We start from the raw sequence: 22,724 nt of genomic DNA, 5'->3' as shown, positions 1-22,724 counted from the left end.
ATGTGAGACCATGTCAAAAGACCAAATCTATAATTGATTGGTGTACCTGAAAGTGATGGGGAAAAATGGAACCAAGTTTGAAAACACACTTCAAGTCATTACCCAGGAGAACTTCACAAATGGAACAAGACAGGCCAACATTCAATTTCAGGAAATACAGATAACACCCTAATATACTCCTTGAGAGGAGTAACAGACATATAACTGTCAGATTCTCCAAGGTTGAACAAAAAGAAAAAATCTTAAGGACAGCCAGAGAGACAGGTCAGGTTACCTACACAGGGAAACCCATCAGACTAACAGAGGATCTCTCTGCAGAAACTCTGCAAGCCAAAACAGAGTGGAGTCCAATATAAAACAATCCTAAAGAAAAACCATTTCAACCTAGAATTTTATATTGAGCCCAAGAAAGCTTTATAAGCAAAAGAAAAATAAAATTATTACAGACAACAAAATGTAGATGGTTTTGTCACCACCATGCCTGCCTTAGAAGAGTTCCTGAAGAAAGCACTAAATATGGAAATAAAATACCAGTACTCACCTGGTGCAGAAGCTCAGACCTGTAATCCCAGCACTTTGGGAGGCATAGCCAGGAGGATCATGAGGTCAGGAGCTGGAGACCATCCTGGCTAACACAGCGAAACCACGTCACTACTAAAAATACAAAAAAATCAGCCGGCTGTGTTTGTGGGTGCCGATAGTCCCAGCTACTCAGACTCAGGGGGCTGAGTCAGAATGGCGGGACTTTTCAGTGAGCCGAGTTCACACCACTGCACTCCAGCCTGGATGACAGAGTGAGAGTCTGTCTCAAAAAACAAAACAAAAGAAAACCGGTACTCACCATTGAAAAAAATAGCAAATTATAAAGAACAACAACACTATGAAGAAAGCGGATCAACTAATATGCAAAACAACCAGCTAGCATTGCCATGCCAGGATCAAATTGACACTTAAGAATATTAACCTTAAATGTAAATGAAATAAATTTGCCAATTAAAGTACAGAGACAGGCAAATTGTATAAAGAGTCAAGACTCTTCAGTGTGCTATATTCAGGAGACCCATCTCATGGGTGAAGACACACATTGGCTCAAAATAAAGGGATGGAGGAATATTTACCAAGCAAATGGAAAGTTAAAAAAAAAAATGCAGGGGTTGAAGTTGTAGTCTATCCTAAGACAAAATTTAAGCCAACACAGATCATAAAAGACAAAGAACAGAATTGCATAATGGTAAAGGAATCAATTCAACAAGCAGAGCTAACAATCCTAAATATCTATGAACCTAATACAGGAGCACTCAGATTAAAAAGCAAGTTCTTGGAGACTTACAGAGACTTAGACTCACACACAATTGTAACAGGAGACTTTAACACCCCACTATCAATATTACACAGATAAATGAGACAGAATTTTAACAAGAATACTCAGGAAGGGAATTCAGCCTTGACCAAGTAGAGCTAATAGACATCTGTAGATGTCTCCATGCCAAATCAACAGAATATACATTCTTCTCATCACCACGTAGCACTTATTGTAAAATTGACCACATAATTGGAGGTAAAACACTCCTCAGCAAATGCAAAAGAACGGATATGCAAACAAACAGTGTCTCACACCGGAGTGGAATAAAATTAGAACTCAGATTAAGAAAGTTACTCAAAACAGCACAATTGCATGGGAACTGTAAAACCTGCTTCTGTTTGACCACTGGGTAAATAACAAAATTAAGAAAGAAAGAAAAAAGTTGTTTGAAATCAATAAGAACAAAGACACAACCTACCACAATCTCTAGAACACAGCTAAAACAGTTTTAAGAGAGAAATTTATAGCACTAAATGCCCACATCAAAAGTGGGAAAGATCTAAAATCAACACCATAAAATCACAATGAAAAAAACTAGAGGGACAGACATAGTGGCTCATGCCTGATATTTCAGCACATTGGGATGTTGTGCCAGGCAGGTCACCTGAGTTCAAGTGTTCAAGACCAGCTTAGCCAACCAACATGGTGAAACTCCATCTCCGCAGAAAATAAAAAGAAAAGAAAAGGAGCCTGGCATGGGGGCACACAGCTGTAATACAGGATACTTGGGAAGCTGAGTTGAGATAATCTCTTGAACCCAAAAGATAAAAGCCACAGTGAGCTGAGGTAGCACCACTCCACTCCAGTGTGCATGGCAGAGCAAGACAGCTTCTCAAAAAGAAAAAAAAAATGAAGAAGAAAGAAAGAAAAAGATCTGGAGAAGCAAGGACAAACAAATCCAAAAGCTGAGACAAAAAAAGAAATAACTGAGTTCAGAACATAACTGAAGGTGATAGAGACAGGAAAACCCTTCAAAAAATTCATGACTCCAGGAGTGTTTTTTTTTTTTTTTTTGTAAAAATTAACAAAATAGATACACTGCTAGCCAGACTAATAAAGAAAAAAAGAGAAGAATCAATTAGACATAGTAAAAAAAGATAATGGGGATGTAACCACTGATCCCACATAAATATAAACTACCATCAGAGAATACTCTAAACCCCTCTATGTAAATAAAGCAAAAAATCTAGAAGAAATAAATAAACTCCTTGACAAACACACTTCTAAAAGACTAAACCAGGAAAAATTAGAATCCCTGAAGAGACCAACAGATTCTAAAGTTGAGGCAGTAATTAATAGCCTACCAACCATAAAATGCCCAGACCAGACAGATTCACAGCTGACTTCTAGCAGACGTACAAAGAAAAGCTGGTGCTATTTCCTTCTGAAACTATTCCAACAATAGAAAAAGAGGGACTCCCCCTGAAATTATTTTAAGAGGCCAGCATCATCTTAATACCAAAACCTGTCAGAGACATAAAAAAAAAAAGGCCAATATCCCCAATGAACATCAACGTGAATATTCACAATAAAATACTCACAAACTGAATCCAGCAACACATCAAAAAGCTTATCCATCATGATCAGATCAGCTCCAACCAGCAAGGCTGGTTTCAACATACACAAATCAACAAACGTAATTCATCACGTGAAGAGAACCAATGACAAAAACCACATAATTTTCTCTATCGATGCAGAAAAGGCCTTAGATAAAATTCAATATCCCTTCCTACTGAAAACACTCAATTTACCAGGTATTGATGGAATGTATCAAAAACTAAAGAGAACTGTTTGTGAGAAACACATAGGCAATATTATACTGCATGGGCAACAGCTGGAAACATTTCCTTTGAAAACACAAAACACAAGGCACAAGACAAGGATGGCTTCTCTCACCACTCCTATTCAACACTGAATTGAAAGTTCTGCCCAGGGCAATCGGGCAAGAGAAACAAATAAAGGATATTCAGATAAAAATAAAGGAAATCAAGTTTTCCCTGTTTTTAGAGGACATAGTCGTATATTTAGAATACCCCATTATCTCACCTCTAAAACTCCTCAACAATAGACAAGAAACTTGTCTTTTGTATGAGTTTGCTTAAGCTTATAAGCAACTCCAGCAATCTCAGACTACCAAATCAATGTGCAAAAATCACAAGAATTTCTATACACCAATAATAGACAAACAGAGAGTCAAATCATGAATGAACTCAAATTCACAATTGCTCCAAAGAAAATAAAATAACTAAGAGTAAAAATTACAAGGAACACGAAGGACTCCTTTATGGAGAACTACAAACCACCATTCAAAGAAATGAGAGGACACCAAAAAAAAAAAAAAAAAAAAAAAAAAAAAAAAAATCGTGTTCACGGGTAAGAAGAATAAATATCATGAAAATGACCATACTGCTTAAAGTAATTCACACATCTACAGTGATCTGATCTTTGACAAGCCTGACAAAAACAAGCAACTGGGGAAGAATTCCCTGATATGGGAAAACTGGCTCACCATACACACAAACCTGAAACTAGATCCCTTTCTCACACCACATAATTAACTCAAGATGAATTAACAGACTTAAACATAAAACCTAAAACCCTAAATGCCCTAGAAGAAAATCAAGAAATTACCATTCAGGATATAGGCATGGGCAAAGCCTTCATGACAAAAAAACCAAAAAACAATTGCAACACAATGCAAAATTGACAAATAGGACCTAACTAATCTAAAGAGCTTCTCCACAGCAAAAGAAAATATCATCAGAGTGAACAGGTGACATACAAAATGTGAGAACATTTTTTCAACCTATCTATCTGAAAAAGGTCTACAATTCAAAAGCCACAAGAATTTTTTAAAAATATACAACAATATAAAAAAACCCATCAAAAAGTGGGCAAAGGAGATGAACAGACAATTCTCAAAAGAAGACATTTAATCAGCCAACAAACGTGTATAAAAAAAGCTCTGCATCACTGGTCATTAGAGAAATGCACATCAAAAGGACAATGAGATACCATCTCACACCGGTCAGAATGGTGACCATTAAAAAGTCAGGAAACAACAGATGCTGGTGAAGATGTGGAGAAAAAGGAATGCTCTATACTGCTGGTGGGAGTGTAAATTAGTTCAATCATTCGGGAAGACAGTGTGGTGATTCTTCAATGATCTATAACCAGAAATACCATTTGACCCAGCAATCCCATTATGTTGTATACCATAAGAGGATTATAAATCATTCTACATAAGGAAACATGCACACATATGTTTATTGCAGCACGATTCAGACGCAAAAAAGACATGGAACAAACCCAAATGCCCATCAATTATGGACTGGATAAAGAAAATATGGAACATATATACCATGGGATACTATGCAGCCATGAAAAAGAATAAGTTCATGTCCTTTTCAGGGACATGAATGAAGCTGGAAGCAATCATTCTCAGCAAGCTAACATAGGAACAGAAAAGCAAACACTACCTGTTCTAACTCATAAGTGGGAATGGAACAATGAAGACACAATGGAGCCTGTCAGGGAGTAGGGGGTAAGTGGAAGGAGATCATTAGGACAAATACCTAATGCATGCAGGACTTAAAACTTAGATGAGGGGTTGATGGGTGCAGCAAACCACTGTGTCACATGTACACCAATGTAACAAATCTGCCTGTTCTGCACATGTATCCTAGAAGTTAAATTATAATTTTAAAAAGTCAGGTTAAATGACAGACTAAATAGTATCCATGAATTCATGATTACTCCCTATTTGGTTTTTACTTTATAATTTGTCTGTGCTTTGTGTCTCCAGGGAAACAAAATAAAAATATATTGTACCGAACATTTTAAAAGAATTTACTAAAAAGCAGTTGGAGCCAATTCTTTTATCTCTTTATGAAGACAAGTGTGGATTAAAAACCAACTCTCCTAATGCTTGTCAGTGCTGCAAGGTTCTTATGATAAAAATAAAACTTCCAACCTAATGATACTTGGCAGCCTCCAGAACTTTAAGGAAAGCAGAGAAACAAAATATCCAACTTCAGGCTCTTTCTGGGAAAGGATGCCCAGTGCCTTGAGGATTCTTGGACCCTGGAGGAAGGATGGAAGTGGGGTAGGTGGGGGCGGCCTTTGGAGTCACTGCCGCTCTGGCAGCCACTGCTGTTCCCCATGAATAGCTAGGAGTCTCAGCCCTCAGCAGAAACAGCAGGCTTTCAGCAAGCAGTGTTTGGCGTGCCTGCCTGATTTCCATCTCTATATCTTCCTTAGTGATGTATCTACTCAGGTTTTTACCTTGGAATTGGGTTGCTTATCTTTTTGAGTTTGAGAGTTTCCTCGTATATTGTCCATACAAGTCACTTTTCAGATGAGTTTGCTAAATTTTTCTACCTGTGGCTGGCTTTTTGTTTCCCTTTATCGGATTTTTATTTTTTTTGACGTGGAGTCTCATTTTGTCACCAAGGCTGGAGTTCAATGACCAGATCTAGCCTCACTGCAATCCCCACATCCCAAGTTCAAAGGATTCTCCTTGCTCAGACTCCTGAGCAGCTAGGATTACCGGCGCACACCAGAAATCCCAGTTAAATTTTTGTATTTTTAGTACAGACGTGATTTCACCATGTATACGATGCTGATCTGGACCTCCTGTCCTCAGGTGATCTGTCCACTTTGACTTTCGAAAGTGCTAAGATTACGGGCTTGAACTGCCATGTCCAATGGCAACAGGGTGTTTTACAGAGTAGACAATTCAGCTTCCAATAAAGTTCATATTATCCATTCTTTTTCTTTCATGGACTTGCTAATAACTCATTACCAAACCCAGACCCATGAAGATATTTTCTAATTACAACTTTGCATTGAATAAAGTTAATGTATGGGTATTTTTGACTAATTTTTTAACTGTAAAATTTTTGTCTATATTCATTGGTTTCCATTTAGTTTCCAGCAGTTTTCTTGACACTTGTGAAATAGCTTTGCCTCTTCCAAAGAATATGCTTTGCATTTTTGACAAAATCAGTTGACTTGGGACGGTTTTGGGGCTATCTATTCTCTTCCACTTATCTGCTTGTCTATTAAATTATGAATGCCACACTCTTCTTTATTACGTTAGCTTTAGTGTAAGTATTCATATCCAGATGTGCAAGTCCCTTAGCTTTGTTCTTCTTCAGTCTTATTTCATCTATTCTAGGTTTAGGAAGAGTTTGTTGATATATTTACCTGGAATTTGATTGGGATAAGGCTGCCATAATCATAAATGTACTTCTCCAGAACGAGAAACATCTGTTTATTGATTGATTGATTGAAAAAGAGTTGTGTCACCCATGTTGGAGTGCAGTGCTGCTATCTCAACTCACTGAGATTCTCCCACTTCAATGACTCAAGTAGCTGGGACTACAGGCGTTGTATTTTTGGTAGAGATGGATTTCACCCTGTTCCCCAGGCTGGTCTCCAACTCTTAGGCTCAAGTGATCTGCCTGTGGCAGCCTCCCAAAGTGCTGGGATTACAGGCATCTGCCAACATGCCAGGCCTCTCTGCATTTACTAACATTTCTTTTGATTTCTCTCAAAGGTGACTTGTTGTTTACTGAATGAATCTTGCATATTTTGTTACATTTATACTTAATGGATTCAATTTTGTGGGTAGTATTGTAAGTGATGTTTTAATATTCAAATTCCAATGATTTCTATTCATTATTACTGATATACAAAAACTCAATTGAGTTTTATCTATTGCCCGTCTTCTTTGCTTCTTTTTATCTCCATTCAGGTATAGGAATGTTGGCTCTATTTCACTTCCACTTCCTGAGATTACCTCCTGTATGAACCCACCCCGAATTTCAGAGATTTTCCCGGGGTACCACCAGAGGGCGCACGGAGCCTAGGCACTGAGCCCGCAGAGCCCGCAAACCAACTCTCTGTCTTCACAGTGCCTCCAACAGTGCTTCCTTCTCCTCAGGACACACCGGAGAAAGGCCGTTGTTTCAGGGTACCTGGGGATACCTGTGGCACGTTCATGGTGAAGACTAAGCCTCCTTCATCTCAGGACCCGCCCAAGTGTGGTCGCGGCTTTGGCACACCTGGGGTCGCGTCCACCATGAAGATGAAGCCTCTTTCTCTTCCGTACATGTCCAGGAGTGGCCGTTGCTACAAGAGATCTGGTGCTATGACCAGGTGAGAATAAAAACGTCTCCTCGGCACCCTCCAGGAGAGGACATGGCATTCAGACATCTAGTGGCCAGGAGAGGAAAAGACACCGTGTCTGCCGCACCCAGAACTGAGGAGGGGCACTGCCCTGAGCCTTAATTCCCAGCCTTAGCCTACAATTCTGACTATACGAAAGTGTCCCTTGAGTGAGTCAGTGACCACGCATTGTCACAGCTACCAATGTATGGTTTGCAGATGATCTGAACTTGTTTCTGTGGGAGATTCTGGTACAGAGAAAGGAGAGGCGCTGAGTGGAACCACCATGACTGGCTGAGGCCAGGGGAGAAATCACAACCTCCAACAACACTTTTTTTCTTGCTTTAATGACTCATTTTTCTTAGAGAACTAAAGTAGTTCAAACAATATAGAAAAATTTTTAAGTAGGTATATGAGAACTTGAATTATTATTTAAGTTTAAATATATGATATATGACTGGTTAGCAACAATTTTCTTTTCCTGAGACAGTCACAGTTTAATTGAGAGTGGATTTCTAATGGCGATGAAAATGTCCATTTTATGAAGATTGACATCCCACATTAGGTGAGATGTACTAACAGTATCAAATTTTAATATTATACCATAAAATTAATTGAAGAATTCTGAGCCAAATATGATTGACAAATTGTCCATGACACAGCCCTACTCAGGAGATCCTGAGAACATGTGCCACAGGTGGTGTGTAAACAGCCTATATTTATGCATTTTAGGGAGACAGGAGACATCAATCAAACATATGTAAGATGTACATTAGTTTGGTGGAGAAAGGATGGACAACTTGGAAACAGCGATGGTGCGGGGATGGACTTTCAAGTTACGGGTAGATTTTAATATGTTTTCATTGGCAGTTGTCTGAAAGAGTTAAGTTATTACCTAAAAACCTAAAATCAGAAGATAGGAATGACTGGGTTACAATAAATAGTAAGGGCTGTAGAGACCAAAGTTTTATCATGATGATGAATACTCCATGTAGCAGGCTTGAGAGAATAGAAGGTAAATATTGCTTATCAGACTTAAGGTATGTGTTGCTGTTAATGATGATCAACTTTTTCTAAAGTTCAAAAGGGAGGAGCATGTAATGAATCATGTGTGTCCCTCTTTCCTGTCGGGAACTGGACCACTTTTGGAATGCCCTTGGTCAAAAGGTGGGGTCCATTCAGATGACTGTGGTGGGTGGGGGGACTGGAGAGTTAATTTTTTTTTACAATGTCTCACTTCTATTTACAAAATTATAACCAATAAATTGTTATACATTATAATTAGTCTAAGAGAAAAAGGGATTTCTTAAATTAAAAAAAAAAAAACACTAAAAAATCTAAGCCACCACACCTTGCCAGATTTTTTATTCTTTCTGTTTTTAAAGTTCTTAGAGATGATTTGCTTGTAAGTCATATAGCTGACTTGTTGACCATCTGTGTATAGTTCTGTTGCTTCTTCAAATATTGTACCTAGTAACTTTCCAAAATTGTTTCTAAGTAAATTTCTTAAATTGTAGTAGTAAACAAAATGAAGACAATATTAAAAAATACTGAAGTTTATCACAGGACATAAAATTTTCCGCAATTATTCCTATTCTTCTTTTTTTTTTTTTTTTTTTTTTTGAGACAGGATCTCATTCTTTTTCCCAGCCTGGAGTGCAGAATTTCCATCATGGCTCACTGCAGCCTCTAGCTGTGAAGATCAACTGATCCTTCACCTTAGACTCAGCTATCAACTCTGCCTATCTTTTTGTATTTTTTGGTAGAGACAAAGCTTTGCCATGTTGCCTGGACATGTCTCAAATGCCTGTACTCAGGTGATCTGCCTGCCTTGGCCTCAAAAAGTGCTGAGATTATAGGCATTAATAAAATGTTTATGTTAGGGTTAGATAAAAATTAGTCTTGAAAACTGGCTAGCCATATGTAGAAAGTTGAAACTGGATGCCTTCCTTACACCTTATACAAAAATTAATTCAAGATGGATTAAAGACTTAAATGTTAGACCTAGAACCATAAAAACCCAAGAAGAAAACCTAGGTATTACCATTCAGGACATAGCCATGGCCAAGGACTTCATGTCTAAAACACCAAAAGCAATGGCAGTAAAAGCCAAAATTACAAAATGGGATCTAATTGAACTAAAGAGCTTCTGCACAGCAAAAGAAACTACCATCAGATTGAGCAGGCAACCCACAGACTGGGAGAAAATTTTTGCAACCTGCTCATCTGACAAAGGGCTAATATCAAGAATCTACAATGAACTCCAATAAATGTACAAGAAAAAAACAAACAAACCCCATCAAAAAGTGAGTGGAGGATATGAACAGACACTTCTCAAAAGAAGACATTTATGCAGCCAAAACACAGATGAAAAAATGCTCATCATCACTGGCCATCATAGAAATGCAAATCAAAACCACAATGAGATACCATCTCACACCAGTTAGAATGGCAATCATTAAAAAGTCGGGAAACAACAGGTGCTGGAGAGGATGTGGAGAAATAGGAAAACTTTTACACTGTTGGTAGGACCGTAAACCAGTTCAACCATTGTGGAAGTCAGTGTGGCAATCCCTCAGGGATCTAAAACTAGAAATACCCTTTGACCCAGCCATCCCATTACTGGGTATATACCCAAAGGACTATAAATCATGCTGGTATAAAGACACATGCACACGTATGTTTATAGTGACACTATTCACAATAGCAAAGACTTGGAACCAATCTAAATGTCCAACAAAGATAGACTGGATTAAGAAAATGTGGCACATATTCACCATGGAATACTATGCAGCCATAAAAAATGATGAGTTGATATTCTTTGTAGGGACATGGATGTAACTGGAAACCATCATTCACAGCAAACTATCTCAAGGACAAAAAACCAAACACCGTATGTTTTCACTCAATTGTGGGAATTGAACAATGTGAACAAATGGACACAGGAAGGGGAACATCACACTCTCAGGACTGTTGTTGGGTGGGGGGAAGGGGGAGGGATAGCATTAGGAGATATACCTAATGCTAAATGACGAGTTAACGGGTGCAGCACACCAGCATGGCACATATATACATATGTAAGTAACCTGTACATTGTGCACATGTACCCTAAAACTTAAAGTATAATAATAGTAAAAAAAAAAAAAAGAAAAATGAAAGAAAAAAATAAAAAAACAAGTGTCATTTCTGTGTGTTGGGAAAAAAAAAGAAAGTCAGGAAGCAACAGATCCTGGAGAAGATGTGGAGAAATAGGAACATTTTTACACTGTTGGTGGGGCTGTAAACTAGTTCAACCATTGTGGAAGTCAGCGTGATGATTCCTCAGGGATCTAGAACTAGAAATATCATTTGACCCAGCCATCCCATTACTGGGTATATACCCAAAGGACTATAAATCCTGCTGCTATAAACACACATACACATGTATGTTTATTGCGGCACTACTTATAATAGCGAAGACTTGGAACCAACCCAAATGGCCAACAATGATAGACTGGATTAAGAAAATGTGACACATATACGCCACGGAATACTATGCAGCCACAAAAAATGATGAGTTCATGTCCTTTGTAGGGACATTGGTGGAATTGGAAATCATCGTTCTCAGTAAAGTATTGCAAGGATAAAAAACCAAACATCGCATGTTCTCACTCATAGATGGGAATTGAACAATGAGAACACATGGACACAGGAAGGGGAACATTACACTCTGGGGACTGTTGTGGGTGGGGAGAGGAGGGAGGGATAGCATTAGGAGATATTCCTAAGGCTATATGGTGAGGTAATGGGTGCAGCACACCAGCATGGCAAATGTATACATATGTAACTAATCTGCACATTGTGCACATGTGCCCTAAAACTTAAAGTATAATAATAATAATAATAACAAAAATCAATCTTTAGGATAAGCTATGAACATGTAATTAATGTAATTTTTTATTTATACCTAATTTTCATCATTTTATGTGTCAACATTAGTCATTTTAAAGTCACATTCTAAGGATAAGGCAAAATCACCTATGAATTGGCATATTTGTTTATTTCTCTGTGAAAATGTCATTAGTTTTTTCACAATGCAAAAAAATTCAATTGTGTTATGCAAAAAACACAAGAGAATCTTCTTTTCAATTAATTTTATAGTTATCTTGCATACATACCTTGCATTTAATTTTACAGTTACCTTGTATACACACCTTGTGCTATCTATAAAAAATACTAACTGAACTACAGATCTTAAACACTGAAAAAAATTAACAGTTTATTATAATTTATTTTATCCTATCAATCAATTGTATTTATGTACAATCTTGAAAGTTTACTGCCATCAACAGTTCTACTACAGTTTCAGGTGAAATGGAATTTAGAAATTTCTGTGGAGCTGTAGGTGTAGTGAAATATTTAGGTAAAATATGTCCATGATTTGGCAGCACTTGTGAAGGGGTTCCTCCAAATTAACCTCAATGCTTTTCTTCTCAGAAAAATGACCTGGGCCACTCAACATGACTTTCATTTTTGCTGATGTTCACGCATGTTCTCTTTTACCACAAATTTATGACTCTGAAAATATCCATTTGACATTGTGGCTTTAGGGCTTTCAAAACCACTGTAGATGTTCTACTCTTCATGCATTATGTACTTAAGTGATGCTACTTTGACTCCTTCGGAGTTTGAGTGGTTTCTTCTTGGCCCCACGGACAGTGCAGCATGGGTCCCAATATAGCAGTACAGACTCCACTCCAAGGCCACCCTTCACCCCTAGGTGCATGATCCTGTACGTTCCAAGGAAGTTGGATGACACACAGCTTGTTGCTTTTACAAATAAAATTATTGTGTTAATTTCATTTTCATATGGTTTATTGCTAGTGTATAGAAATAGATTTTAGTGTATTGTATTTTATACTGTATTTTGTTTAATTTGTTTACTAGATTTTATTATTTCTTGTTGTTTTCTTAAGATTTTCTGTACATGAGGCCATGAGATCCATGAGTAGATAGTTTTACTTTTATTTTTCCACATATGAATAGCTTCATATATATTTTTCTTTTCCAATTATTTTGGATGGAACATCTAGTACTGTATCAAATACAATGATGAAAGTGAGCATCAGTGCTGTGCTCCTTGTCTTAAAGCTTTTGTTCCCAAAAATTCAGACGCTGATTGTTATGGGTATTGCATAAAGACATTTCATCATGTGAAAGAAATTTGAAGCACGGTTTATTGGATGTTTTACCATTAATATGTTAACTAACTTTAAGTATTTTCTGTAACAGTTGAGATAAACATGTACTGTTTTCCCATCATTTAGTTTACATGGTATATTGAAAAGGGTTGGCTTCAGAATGTTAAAAACAAACAAACCTTAAATTTTCTAAAAAATGAATGTAATTATTGAGGTGCATAATGTCTTCCCCATGTAGCAAATTTCATGTACTATTATTTGGTTAAACATGTCTCTAATTATCATATTTATTAACATTTAGAGTTTTGTCCCAGTTATATCATCTGTTTAATTCAATTTTCAATTGGAGTTAATAATAGGTAAGGTTTAGTGTACTCTTATGGGAATTAGGGGTTAGAGATTAGAGTCACAGATGATATATTTAAAATTCTTTTGAAGGGTTATAGGATAATATTAAGAATGGGATAAAAGTTTGGGATTAGGGATAGGGGTTTACAATTGCAGAAATAAGTTTAGATTGAGGGTTAGTTCTGGCATTGGATTAGAGGTTAGTGTTGTGGTGGGAGTAGGGTTATGGTTAGGATTAGGATTAAAGACAGGGTAAAAGTTAGTGTTATGTTTAAGACTAGAGTTAGAATAAGGATTAGATGTTAGTTTTAAGGTCAGGTTATGTTTAGGTTTAGGGTAAGAAATAGGCTTACAGTTAGAGGTTGGGGTTAGTGTAGGGTTAGGCTCTGGGTTAACATCATAGTGAGGATTAGGGTTAGTACCAAAGGTGAAAGATGAGGTAACAGTGAGTGTTAAGGTAAGAGGGTTAGTGCATTAGTGTTAGGGTTTGGGTTTAGGGTTAGTGTTACGAGAGGAATAAAGATTTGGTTTAGGGTTTAGGGTTTAGGTTTCATGTCCTGGTTAGGGTTTCAGTTTAGCTTTATGGTTAGTGTTTTAAGGTTCAGTTTTATTTTTAGAGTTATTGTTTAGCAATTAGGTTTAGGATTAGAGTCAGTTTAGGGTTAGGAGAAGGGGTTAGGGTTTGGTCTAATGTCAGGGTTTAGGTTTAGTGTTATGGTGGGGTTAGGTTTAGGGTTAAATTTGGGATAGAGTTTATTGTATAGGATCATAGTTAGAGTTTAGGTTTTAGTGTTAAGAGCTATCATTGCAGTTGCATTTGAGCTGTGGGTTAGAGTTAGGAGTAGTGTTAGTGTCAGGGTTTTAAGGTTGGGGTATGTTCAATGTATGGTTAGAATTAGAGTTAGAAGTAGATTTGATTAGGGATATTGGTTAGGTGTTAGGTTACATTTTTAAGGTTTGAGTTTTAGTATTATGGTTAGAGTTAAGGTTGTATTTAGGATGAGGTATGAAGTTAGCTTTAGGGGTTAGAGTTAGGGGTTAGAGTTCATTGTTTAAAGTTAGTGTTAGAGTTAGGGATTGGTTTAGTATTTAGGTTAGGGTTTTGGTGAGTGTTATGGTTTAGGGTAGATTTAGGGTCAGGGGTAGGTTTAGGGTTGGTGTAGGTGTAGGGGTATGTATAGTGTTATGGTTTCAGGTAGGGTTACATTTATGTTTAGGCATATGTTTTGTTAATGGTTTGTGTTGAGTTTATGTGAGGATTAGGGTTAGGGTTTCAGGTTTATTGTTAGTGTTTCAGCATTAGTATTGTGGTATATTTTTGGGTTAGACGTCTTTTTCACCCATCTCAACCCATGGCACAATCAGCACACTCTTTCTGCCTTGTGAAGCTCATATGTACTCCACACTTATTTTGATTATTTATTTATTTGTTTATTCATTTTATGTATGTATGTATTTATTTATTTATTTATTTTTGGAGATGGCATTTCACTCTTGTTGCCACGACTGGAGTACTATGATGTGAACTGGGCTTACTGCAACCTCTACCTCCCAGTTTCAAGTGATTGTCTTGCCTCAGCTCCTGAGTAGCTGAGGTTAAAGGCATCTACTATCACACTTAACTAATTTTGTATTTTTATTAAAGATGGGGTTTCTCCATGTTTGTCAGGCTGGACTTGAACCTCAATCTCAAGTGATCCACCTGCCTTGGCCTCCCGAAGTGCTGGGATTACACACATGAGTCACCATGCCCAGCATCAGATTGTGAAATAACCTGACTTAAAATGGATCTACCAATTATATGCTACCTCTCCTTTGTGGGTTGTACCATTCTTGGGATTGCACGGCTGCAAATAGATAAGTCTCCTCCAAACTTAAAGCTGCAGATACATCTCAACAAACTTCCTGCAGATAGAAGCTACCCTCTCTGAAACTTCTCTCCACTGAGGCCTTCAGAGATGTTTTAACAACGTGCTTTTCCACTGAAACTGTTCACTCTTGGTCCAGTCTTCACTGAGTGTTGCACAGATGCAGTTATGTCCTGTTTTTGAAATGGAGTTACCCACTTTCTCTCTCCTGAGAGCTGTACCTTCACTCAATAAAGGATCTTGAGTATTCTGCTGTTGTCCAAATACCTCATTCTCTCTGGATATGCAGCAAGAACTCAGGACCCACTTAATGGTGCACAAGACTGAAACACAGAAACCCAGAAACCCACACTTACAAAATTGTTGGTTACAGGAAAAAAAAAGATAGAAGAGGTTCAGCCCTTAAAGAACCCAGGCTGAAACCTTTTCCAAGCCAGGGCTGTAACTCTATCTTTGGAGATTTGCAGTTTCTGGAATTTCTAAGCTTCTGGATGCCACTGCATTCCTCAGTCCCTCTGGAGGAAACAGCTTGTGTTATGCCTGATTCAGCCAAATATATGTAGGGACCTGGCTCCTGAGCTGGCACCTGGAACTTCTCATCTTATCATTGCTGACATGCCTAGAGGTGGGAAGTGGCTGGACTCAACAGTTGCTCACTCAGGCATCTCTCTCTACTCTGTGCCTGGCTCACCCATAGCAGTAATGGGTGATACTGTTTAGGGCTATTAAAACAAATTAGTTCATCTTGCAGCTAATGATTTATTTTGCTCAGCACAGTTTTTGTGTCCTGAGCAGACAGACTGACTATTAAAACTTACCAATTTTCCTTTGCATATCCTTGAACATAGATTCTATTCCTTGTGCTGAGATTCAGATTCTTTTGACACATCACACTCTCTCATTGGCCTGTTTCAACTCCATCTTAATGTTATAATAAATAAGGGTGTTACTTTTCTGTAGCACAACTGAATTATATGAAGCAAATCCCTTAATTTGAATCATAACCACTTGGAGAAAAAGTTGCAGTTCAAGACACCTTAGAGACCAGTTCTTTGCACATGCCTCCCATGTTTTAAGCTTTCTCCCACCAATTAACATTATCTTGGCCGATGCTTCACCCATCATCTTGTGAAATTTAATGGCAAACAAGCTACCTGGGCTCTGTCCAAAAGTCATATAAGGGGTTTAAAACCAAGCATTTTAACCAAATCACAAAGAGGCAGTATGGATGCAGCTAGTCAAATGGCTGGGCTATTGGCTGATACAATGGGCTTCTTAAACTGAATGAAACTATTCACAATGTTCTTTATGGTATCCAATCTTTCAATACTTGAAAGATTTCTTAAATGTTTCTGTCATTTCTTAAATGCACACAAAATCAAGATCTCAGAAAAGGACACAGCCAGCTGCACTGGGCAGCATAAGCTTCCTGTCATCTGCAGCAGTCCTATGCAGAACATTCTCTTTTTTTTTTTCATTACTTCTATATTTAGTGAGTTATCCTCAGTCAATCCTATTGATAGCACTTTCTGGGTAAAGCCGTCATTTTTCCTCATTGAAATGTCTCCAAGTCTACTGGCATTTTCTGTTAGCCTTATGGTAAAATACATGCTTTTGATAAAAGGCTGGTCTTTTTCATCATCAATAATCTTTCTTTGACCCCCTCTCACACCTGGAACAAATATATGCAAGCTTTTTGTTCTGTTGGCTGTTCCTGGAATTGCTTATACCAATGTACTATCCTTGCTAGCTAGGCCTGTAACCATGGAAGCAGTAACTGAGCCAGACCCCTGAGACATAAGTGGGTATATCTTGCACCTGTTCTCTCCTCCAGTCTTTTCTGCATCAGGATATAATACAGCTCTGAAGGGCTTCTCAGCTGCCAACTTGAGCACCGTGGTGTCCTGCTGATCCAGCAAAATAGGATCCAGTTTCCCGAGTTATTGAAATCCACTGTGTTCTTGCTGTTAAATTGGCTCTGAGGTGCAAGAGTCTTGATAGTTTAATTTCCTAGCTCCATATTCCTTGGGTCAAAGAGAGGTGAAATTGTGTTTCTCCTAGCATTGTGGTTGGTAGCAAACAACTGGCAGTTTCAGATGTGTGGTGTTTGCAAGTCACTAGCGTTTTAGGAAGGTTCTTTAAAAAGTTGGAGTTGGTAGATTCGGAAGTTCCTTTTCTGGCCTTGCTTGAAAATGTTCAAAATGTTCTACTTATTTGCCAATGATGTCCTTCTTTTTCTGTTTTTTAATTTGTCATCTCTTAGAGTCATAAATACATTTTTCACAGTTTACAAATTGCTGCTCTGCTTCCCAAGTGTCATTCTGTTTGTCATAGCCTTTCCACTGAAAGAAATACTCTGTCTTCCCATTTTTGTCTTGTCTTTTGTCAACAACAGTTTCAACCTCAAACTCCTGGGATGCCATGAAGGAAGAGATAGGATTGGAGCAATTACTGTGTCATTTTTCTTTCTGTCGAGTCTCCATATTGTCACTGCTTTCTGCCTCCGTTGCTGCACCAGCCCTGGGTATGGATGAGCCTGTTCCACTTTGTGGCCACTGGTGTAGTAAAAGTTGTCTGAAGAAGCAGCTATGCTATGTACCTTACTATCTCCTAACTTATTCCATGGTGTGACAGCTGAGGCTTCTGTTTATCATGCCAAGGTGTCTGGCTAGGTAGCCTCAGGTACTCCTACTTTCTGGTATGGTGCAGAGATCTTTCTTCCTGCTTTGTAGTTGCTCCAGTGATTATATTAAACATTCTAAAAGTAAAACACTTCTAAAATCACATTAGTTTATTCTCACTTAACATAGAAAACCCTTAATCCTTTATAGCATGCCCTACTTTATTTCAGTTATTGAGTTCTCAAAATTATAACAATATGCATTCTATCTCAAAAACAGAAGCTAGTGAGTTTTTTTGATATAATAGTGTGTTAAATTATGCGGAGAACATATTGTGAAGCTGCATATTGTTAATCTTTTTATCTTATAATTGTTCTTATATTTATCTTTACTTTATTCTTTGTTTGTTAATAGTGCTGTTCAGTGTCCTTTCATTTTATCCTGGAATAATCCATAAGGCATTTCTTAAATGGTTGTCTACTGGCAAAAGAATGTGACTTTTATTTGGGAATTTCATAACTTCACCCTCACTTTTGATGGACACTTTGTTTAAACATTACTTTTCTCTTTCAAACTTTTTCTTACTGCACTTGGAATATATGAGTCTTCTCTGAATTTTCAGATAAGAGATTCCCCTATTATTTGTGAGGGTTTTTTGTACATTACTAGTCAAGATTTCTCTTTCTGCTTTCAAGATTCTCTTTGTCTTTGTTTTAGACAGTTTAACTATCATGTATGTTTGAATGTGTTTCTTTGAGTTTATTTTACTTGGAGTTTGTTGAGTTTCTTAGTTATTTATTACCTTAAATTTGTGACATGTTTGACTACTTTTTTAGTCTCCCTATTTGTTGGTCTCTTCTTGAATTTCCAAAATGCATAAGTAGATCTGCTTGATGGTGTCACAATGGTTTCTAGACTGTTTTCACATTTTCTTATTTTTTTTCTCTTCTTGACTTAATAATTTCATTTGCCTCTTTTATTCAATTTGCTAACATTTTGTTCTATAGGCTCAATTCTCCTTTTAAATGTCTGTAGTAATTATTTATTTATTTATTTATTTGAGATGGAGTCTTTCTCTGTCACTGGGCTGGAGTGCAGTGGCAAAATCTTGGCTCACTCCAACCTCTGCATACTGGGTTCAAATGATTCTCCTGCCTCAGCCTCTTGAGTAGCTGGGACTACAGGTATTTGTCACCACACTCAGCTAATTTGTGTATTTTTAGTACAGATGGAGTTTCATCATGTTTCCCAGAATAGTCATGACTTCTTGACCTTATGATCTGCCACCTAGGCCTCCTGAAATGCTGGGATTGCATGCCTCTAGTAATTTTTTTTTTTTTTTTGTGGTTTTAGTAGAGATGGAGTTTCACCATGTTAGTCCGGATGGTTTCAATCTCCTGACCTCTTGATTCACCCAACTCTGTCTCCCAATGTGCTGGGATTACAGGTGTGAGCCACCACGCCCAGCTGTGAATTTTTATGTCAGTTGTTTTATTTTCATCTCCAGAATTTTTTTTTTCCTGAGAGCCACTGAACCTGGCCCAGAATTTTTTTCTAAGTTTGAAAATAAGTTGTCATGCTTTCCTAAGAACCTGTATTATTTTAGTTTCAATCTCTGTTTCTTTGAACATAAAGTAAGACATGCATAGACATCACATTTGTGAATTTTCCTTCCAAAGATGCATTTGTGCCAGTCTGTTTGTTTTTATGCAAGAGCTCACATTTACTGTTATTACAACTAAAAAAATTACTTACTGTGACATTTACTTACCTTTTTTATATGTTCTTTTTCTTATTTGATCCTCAATTACTCCTTTGTCCATTAAAAAAAGTTAAAGTTTTAAAAATTTTTTCTGTATTTTCATGTGATAATTAATTATATTTGGACTTTAATTATATTCTTAACATAATATAGACTTTGAATAACATTAAATTGTTTGAATAATCAAAATTTTAATTTCAACAATATAAGTATATTCTGCTCTTATACTTTTCTTTCTCAATATAACTTGTCTCAGATTGTATCTGTACACCCTGAGTGTCCATTAAAGTAAATTTGTAACTTTTTATGTGATAGCTGCCTATGAGGTCTGTAATAGCAATAGCTAAATTTGCCAGGATTGCAATAGCATTTTTTTTTTAAGGGAAAGTTTCATCACACATTATTTTAGCTTTTCTATATCTAGACATTTTTTGTTTGAGTATCATTTTTACAAGATATAGATTTTCTTCATTTCTCCAAAGTGTTTTTTTTTAGTTATTGATATTTTAGAATGCATTCCATTAACACATTAACATTATCAATAAGAGCAATATAAAAACTATTATTTAAAAAAACTGTATCTGTATTAACAAATCTGTTGTATTGTCTATTGTATGAAATAACTGTATTCTTGCTTTCAACAACTAAAAATTTTGTTTGTGACCAATTCCAGGCATTTTTCAACCAAGAGTGACTTCTGAGTTTGGCAAAACAGAAATAAATATGTTTCATCAATTCTTTACTTACCTTCTAGAGAGACTACAACAAAAACAATAAATTAGCAAACAAGTGCTTCTTCACTCCTCCCTGAATTAGGAACGAAGGCCTGAAACGGAAAATGAAAATTTCAATTTTGAAGCCTTCCTCTGTGCCTGGGAGGCAGTATGGCAATCCAAAAAAATATTTACTACTTTAAAATTGTCTCTTTTGATGGTTTGCTTGGTTGATACAAACTACTTATTTATAGTGTACAGACAGTTTTTGATTAGTTTGATGTTTCCTTGAATGGTTTGAAGCTGCCAACCCTGCAGTTTTGCCTTTATTTTTATTTGAGAAACACTGATTATTTTATAATCTCAGAGGTTATTTTTATTTAGGAGATCTATGATTTGTCCTATGAAAATATTGTTTAAAATATTTAAATTGAATTTTACACTTTTAATTTGTGTTTCTAATTGTTAGGTTTTTGTTTTAGTGGTTACGGTATGAAGTTTTTTGTTTGCTTTTAATTAATTGATGTTATCAATTTCATATAAAAGGCAAGGGCAATATTCTCTATTATGAATTACATCTTGGTTTTATGTAAAACATGTATACAATTATTTGTTTCCAAAGCGACTTTCAAGTACATATCTAAATAAAACAATAACGGAATAATTATGTAGGCATGCAGCAAGATCTACAAGTGTGATGATCTCTGACAGAAGCCTGAATAAATTGTTTGAAAAACAACCAGGTCACTATGGATGGAGCAGAATGTCGAAGGAAAATGATTGTAGACAATGAGTTATATGGGTAACTCACAGTCATTGTGATTGTCTAGGGTTTCCATAGGTCAGTAGATTTTACTTTAGTTTCACTTTAAGCCAAGTTCATGACTGGAAGTGGAAGTGGTAAGATTGTTACTAGCATCTAGTGCCAAGAGGCTAGAAATGCAGTTGAATACCTTAAAATCTAGTCTCAGGCACCTTTGAGCAATTAACGGTATTCAACTATGTCTCCAGAAAATTGTGAAAAAAAAAAGAAGAAGCACACTTTTAGAAAACATTGATTTTATATTTTCAAGGTTACTTAACTCAATCTTTGGTTTCTGTAAATCTGAAGGATTTTAAGAAGCTCCTGTAAAGTTCAGTTGATTCAAGTTAGGGTAAGTGTTAATAAAGTGAAGTCAGTTCAGTTAATCAATGATTAGAAAGTAAAGTATAGGCTAGGTGCAGTGGCTATAATCCCAGTATTTTGGGAGGCCAAAGTGGGCCGATCACAAGGTCAGGACATCAAGATCATCCTGGCTAACATGGTGAAACTTTGTCTCTACTAATAATTAAAAAAAAAAAAAAATCAGCTGTACATGGTGACAGGTGCCTGTAGTCCCAGGTACTCAGGAGACTGAGGCAGGAGAATGGCGTGGACCCAGGAGGTGGAGTTTGCAGTAAGCCGAGGTGGTGCCTCTGCACTCCAGCCTGGGTGACAGAGCAAGACTCCATCTCTGAAAAAAAAAAAAAAAAAAGAAAGTAAACTATTTCATTTTTTCTCCCCCTTTCTTTTCCATTACTTTAAAATATTTCTGTAAAACACTAATATAGCATAATAAAACCCTAGGCACACTTTTTTTTTGGGGATGCCATGGAGAACAGTCCATGGCTTTTGGGATAGAACTAATCTTGAATACAACTGGAAGTCATACAGAATACAGATGTATATAAGTGCATTAGTGCACTTCATTATGCATACAGACTGGGCATAATGATTGTCATAAGACAAATATTAAATGTTTCTTATGACATAAAAGTTGCTAAGATTTTACAATAACCAAGCCAAATGGAAACTGAGATTTCAAGGATTATAGCCAGGGTTAGAGAATTCTAGCTGTTGAGTAGAATGAAAGCTCAAGCATCTTCTAGGAGAGGCCATCACTGTTGCCGTAACCAGCATGGGGATTATCTCTGCAGAAACAGGTGAAAAGGCTGATGGCAGCATGAATCTCATTCTTCCTGGATGCAGAAACATAATTTGAGATTATCTGAATGGCAGGGATGAATGACCTGGAACTCAAACAGGGATAAAAGATTCCCCTGGCTTATCACATTGTGGTAAGACAAAAATAAAACAAGAGCTGTGGCCCTTCAGTGTGCACAGACCTAGGAGCTCTCAAAGCCAGGGAGGGCTGTCACACCCTTTGCGGCTTTGGGTTTTCCAGCATCTCCAAGTTTCTGAGTTTCACTACCTTCCCCAGTAGCAGCTGTGGAAGCTGCTTGCAGTAGGACTGGTCCAGCTGCAGCTTTTCAATTATCTACAGTTCTGTTGGCAACTAAAACTTCCTGGCCTGATATAGCTGGCATGACTGACCTTGTTTAGCAGCTGGAGCACACACTTGCTCATACACCCCTCACCACTCATCCATGTTTCTCCTTGGCAGGTGATAAATCCTAGCTGTTAATGCCAGATGAGTGCAGCATGTCAGATAGTGTGTGTAGAACAACTTAGCAGGCCTGATTAAAGCTCAGGGAAAGGCACCACAGGCCACAGAGGTTTTCATCTGGCAAATTGATGCCCCTAAAATCCCATAGCAATAAAAGCAATAGCTGGTTATTTTTAAATGACTTACTTCTTTTGGTTCTTGAAATAATGACTATTCAGTGTCCTACATTTTGGTATCTTTTAACCTCTTTTGCAAATGATTATATTTGAAAA

At 37.1% G+C, this 22,724-nt stretch overlaps 1 protein-coding gene across 1 annotated transcript in view; it reads left to right on the top strand.

Moving 5' to 3' along the window:
- LOC129053299 (glutamate dehydrogenase 1, mitochondrial-like) overlaps positions 1-22,724 on the top strand; it is a 40,195-nt gene that overhangs the window by 5,009 nt on the left and 12,462 nt on the right. The window contains 1 exon segment of the mRNA XM_054545370.1: positions 7,162-7,525. Coding sequence (XP_054401345.1) covers positions 7,162-7,525 — 364 coding nt within the window.

The sequence above is a fragment of the Pongo abelii genome, chromosome Y (genome assembly GCF_028885655.2).
Source record: "Pongo abelii isolate AG06213 chromosome Y, NHGRI_mPonAbe1-v2.0_pri, whole genome shotgun sequence".
Lineage (NCBI taxonomy): Eukaryota > Metazoa > Chordata > Mammalia > Primates > Hominidae > Pongo > Pongo abelii.
Note: the sequence above shows the minus strand (reverse complement) of the source record. Positions and strands in the feature narration are given on the sequence as shown.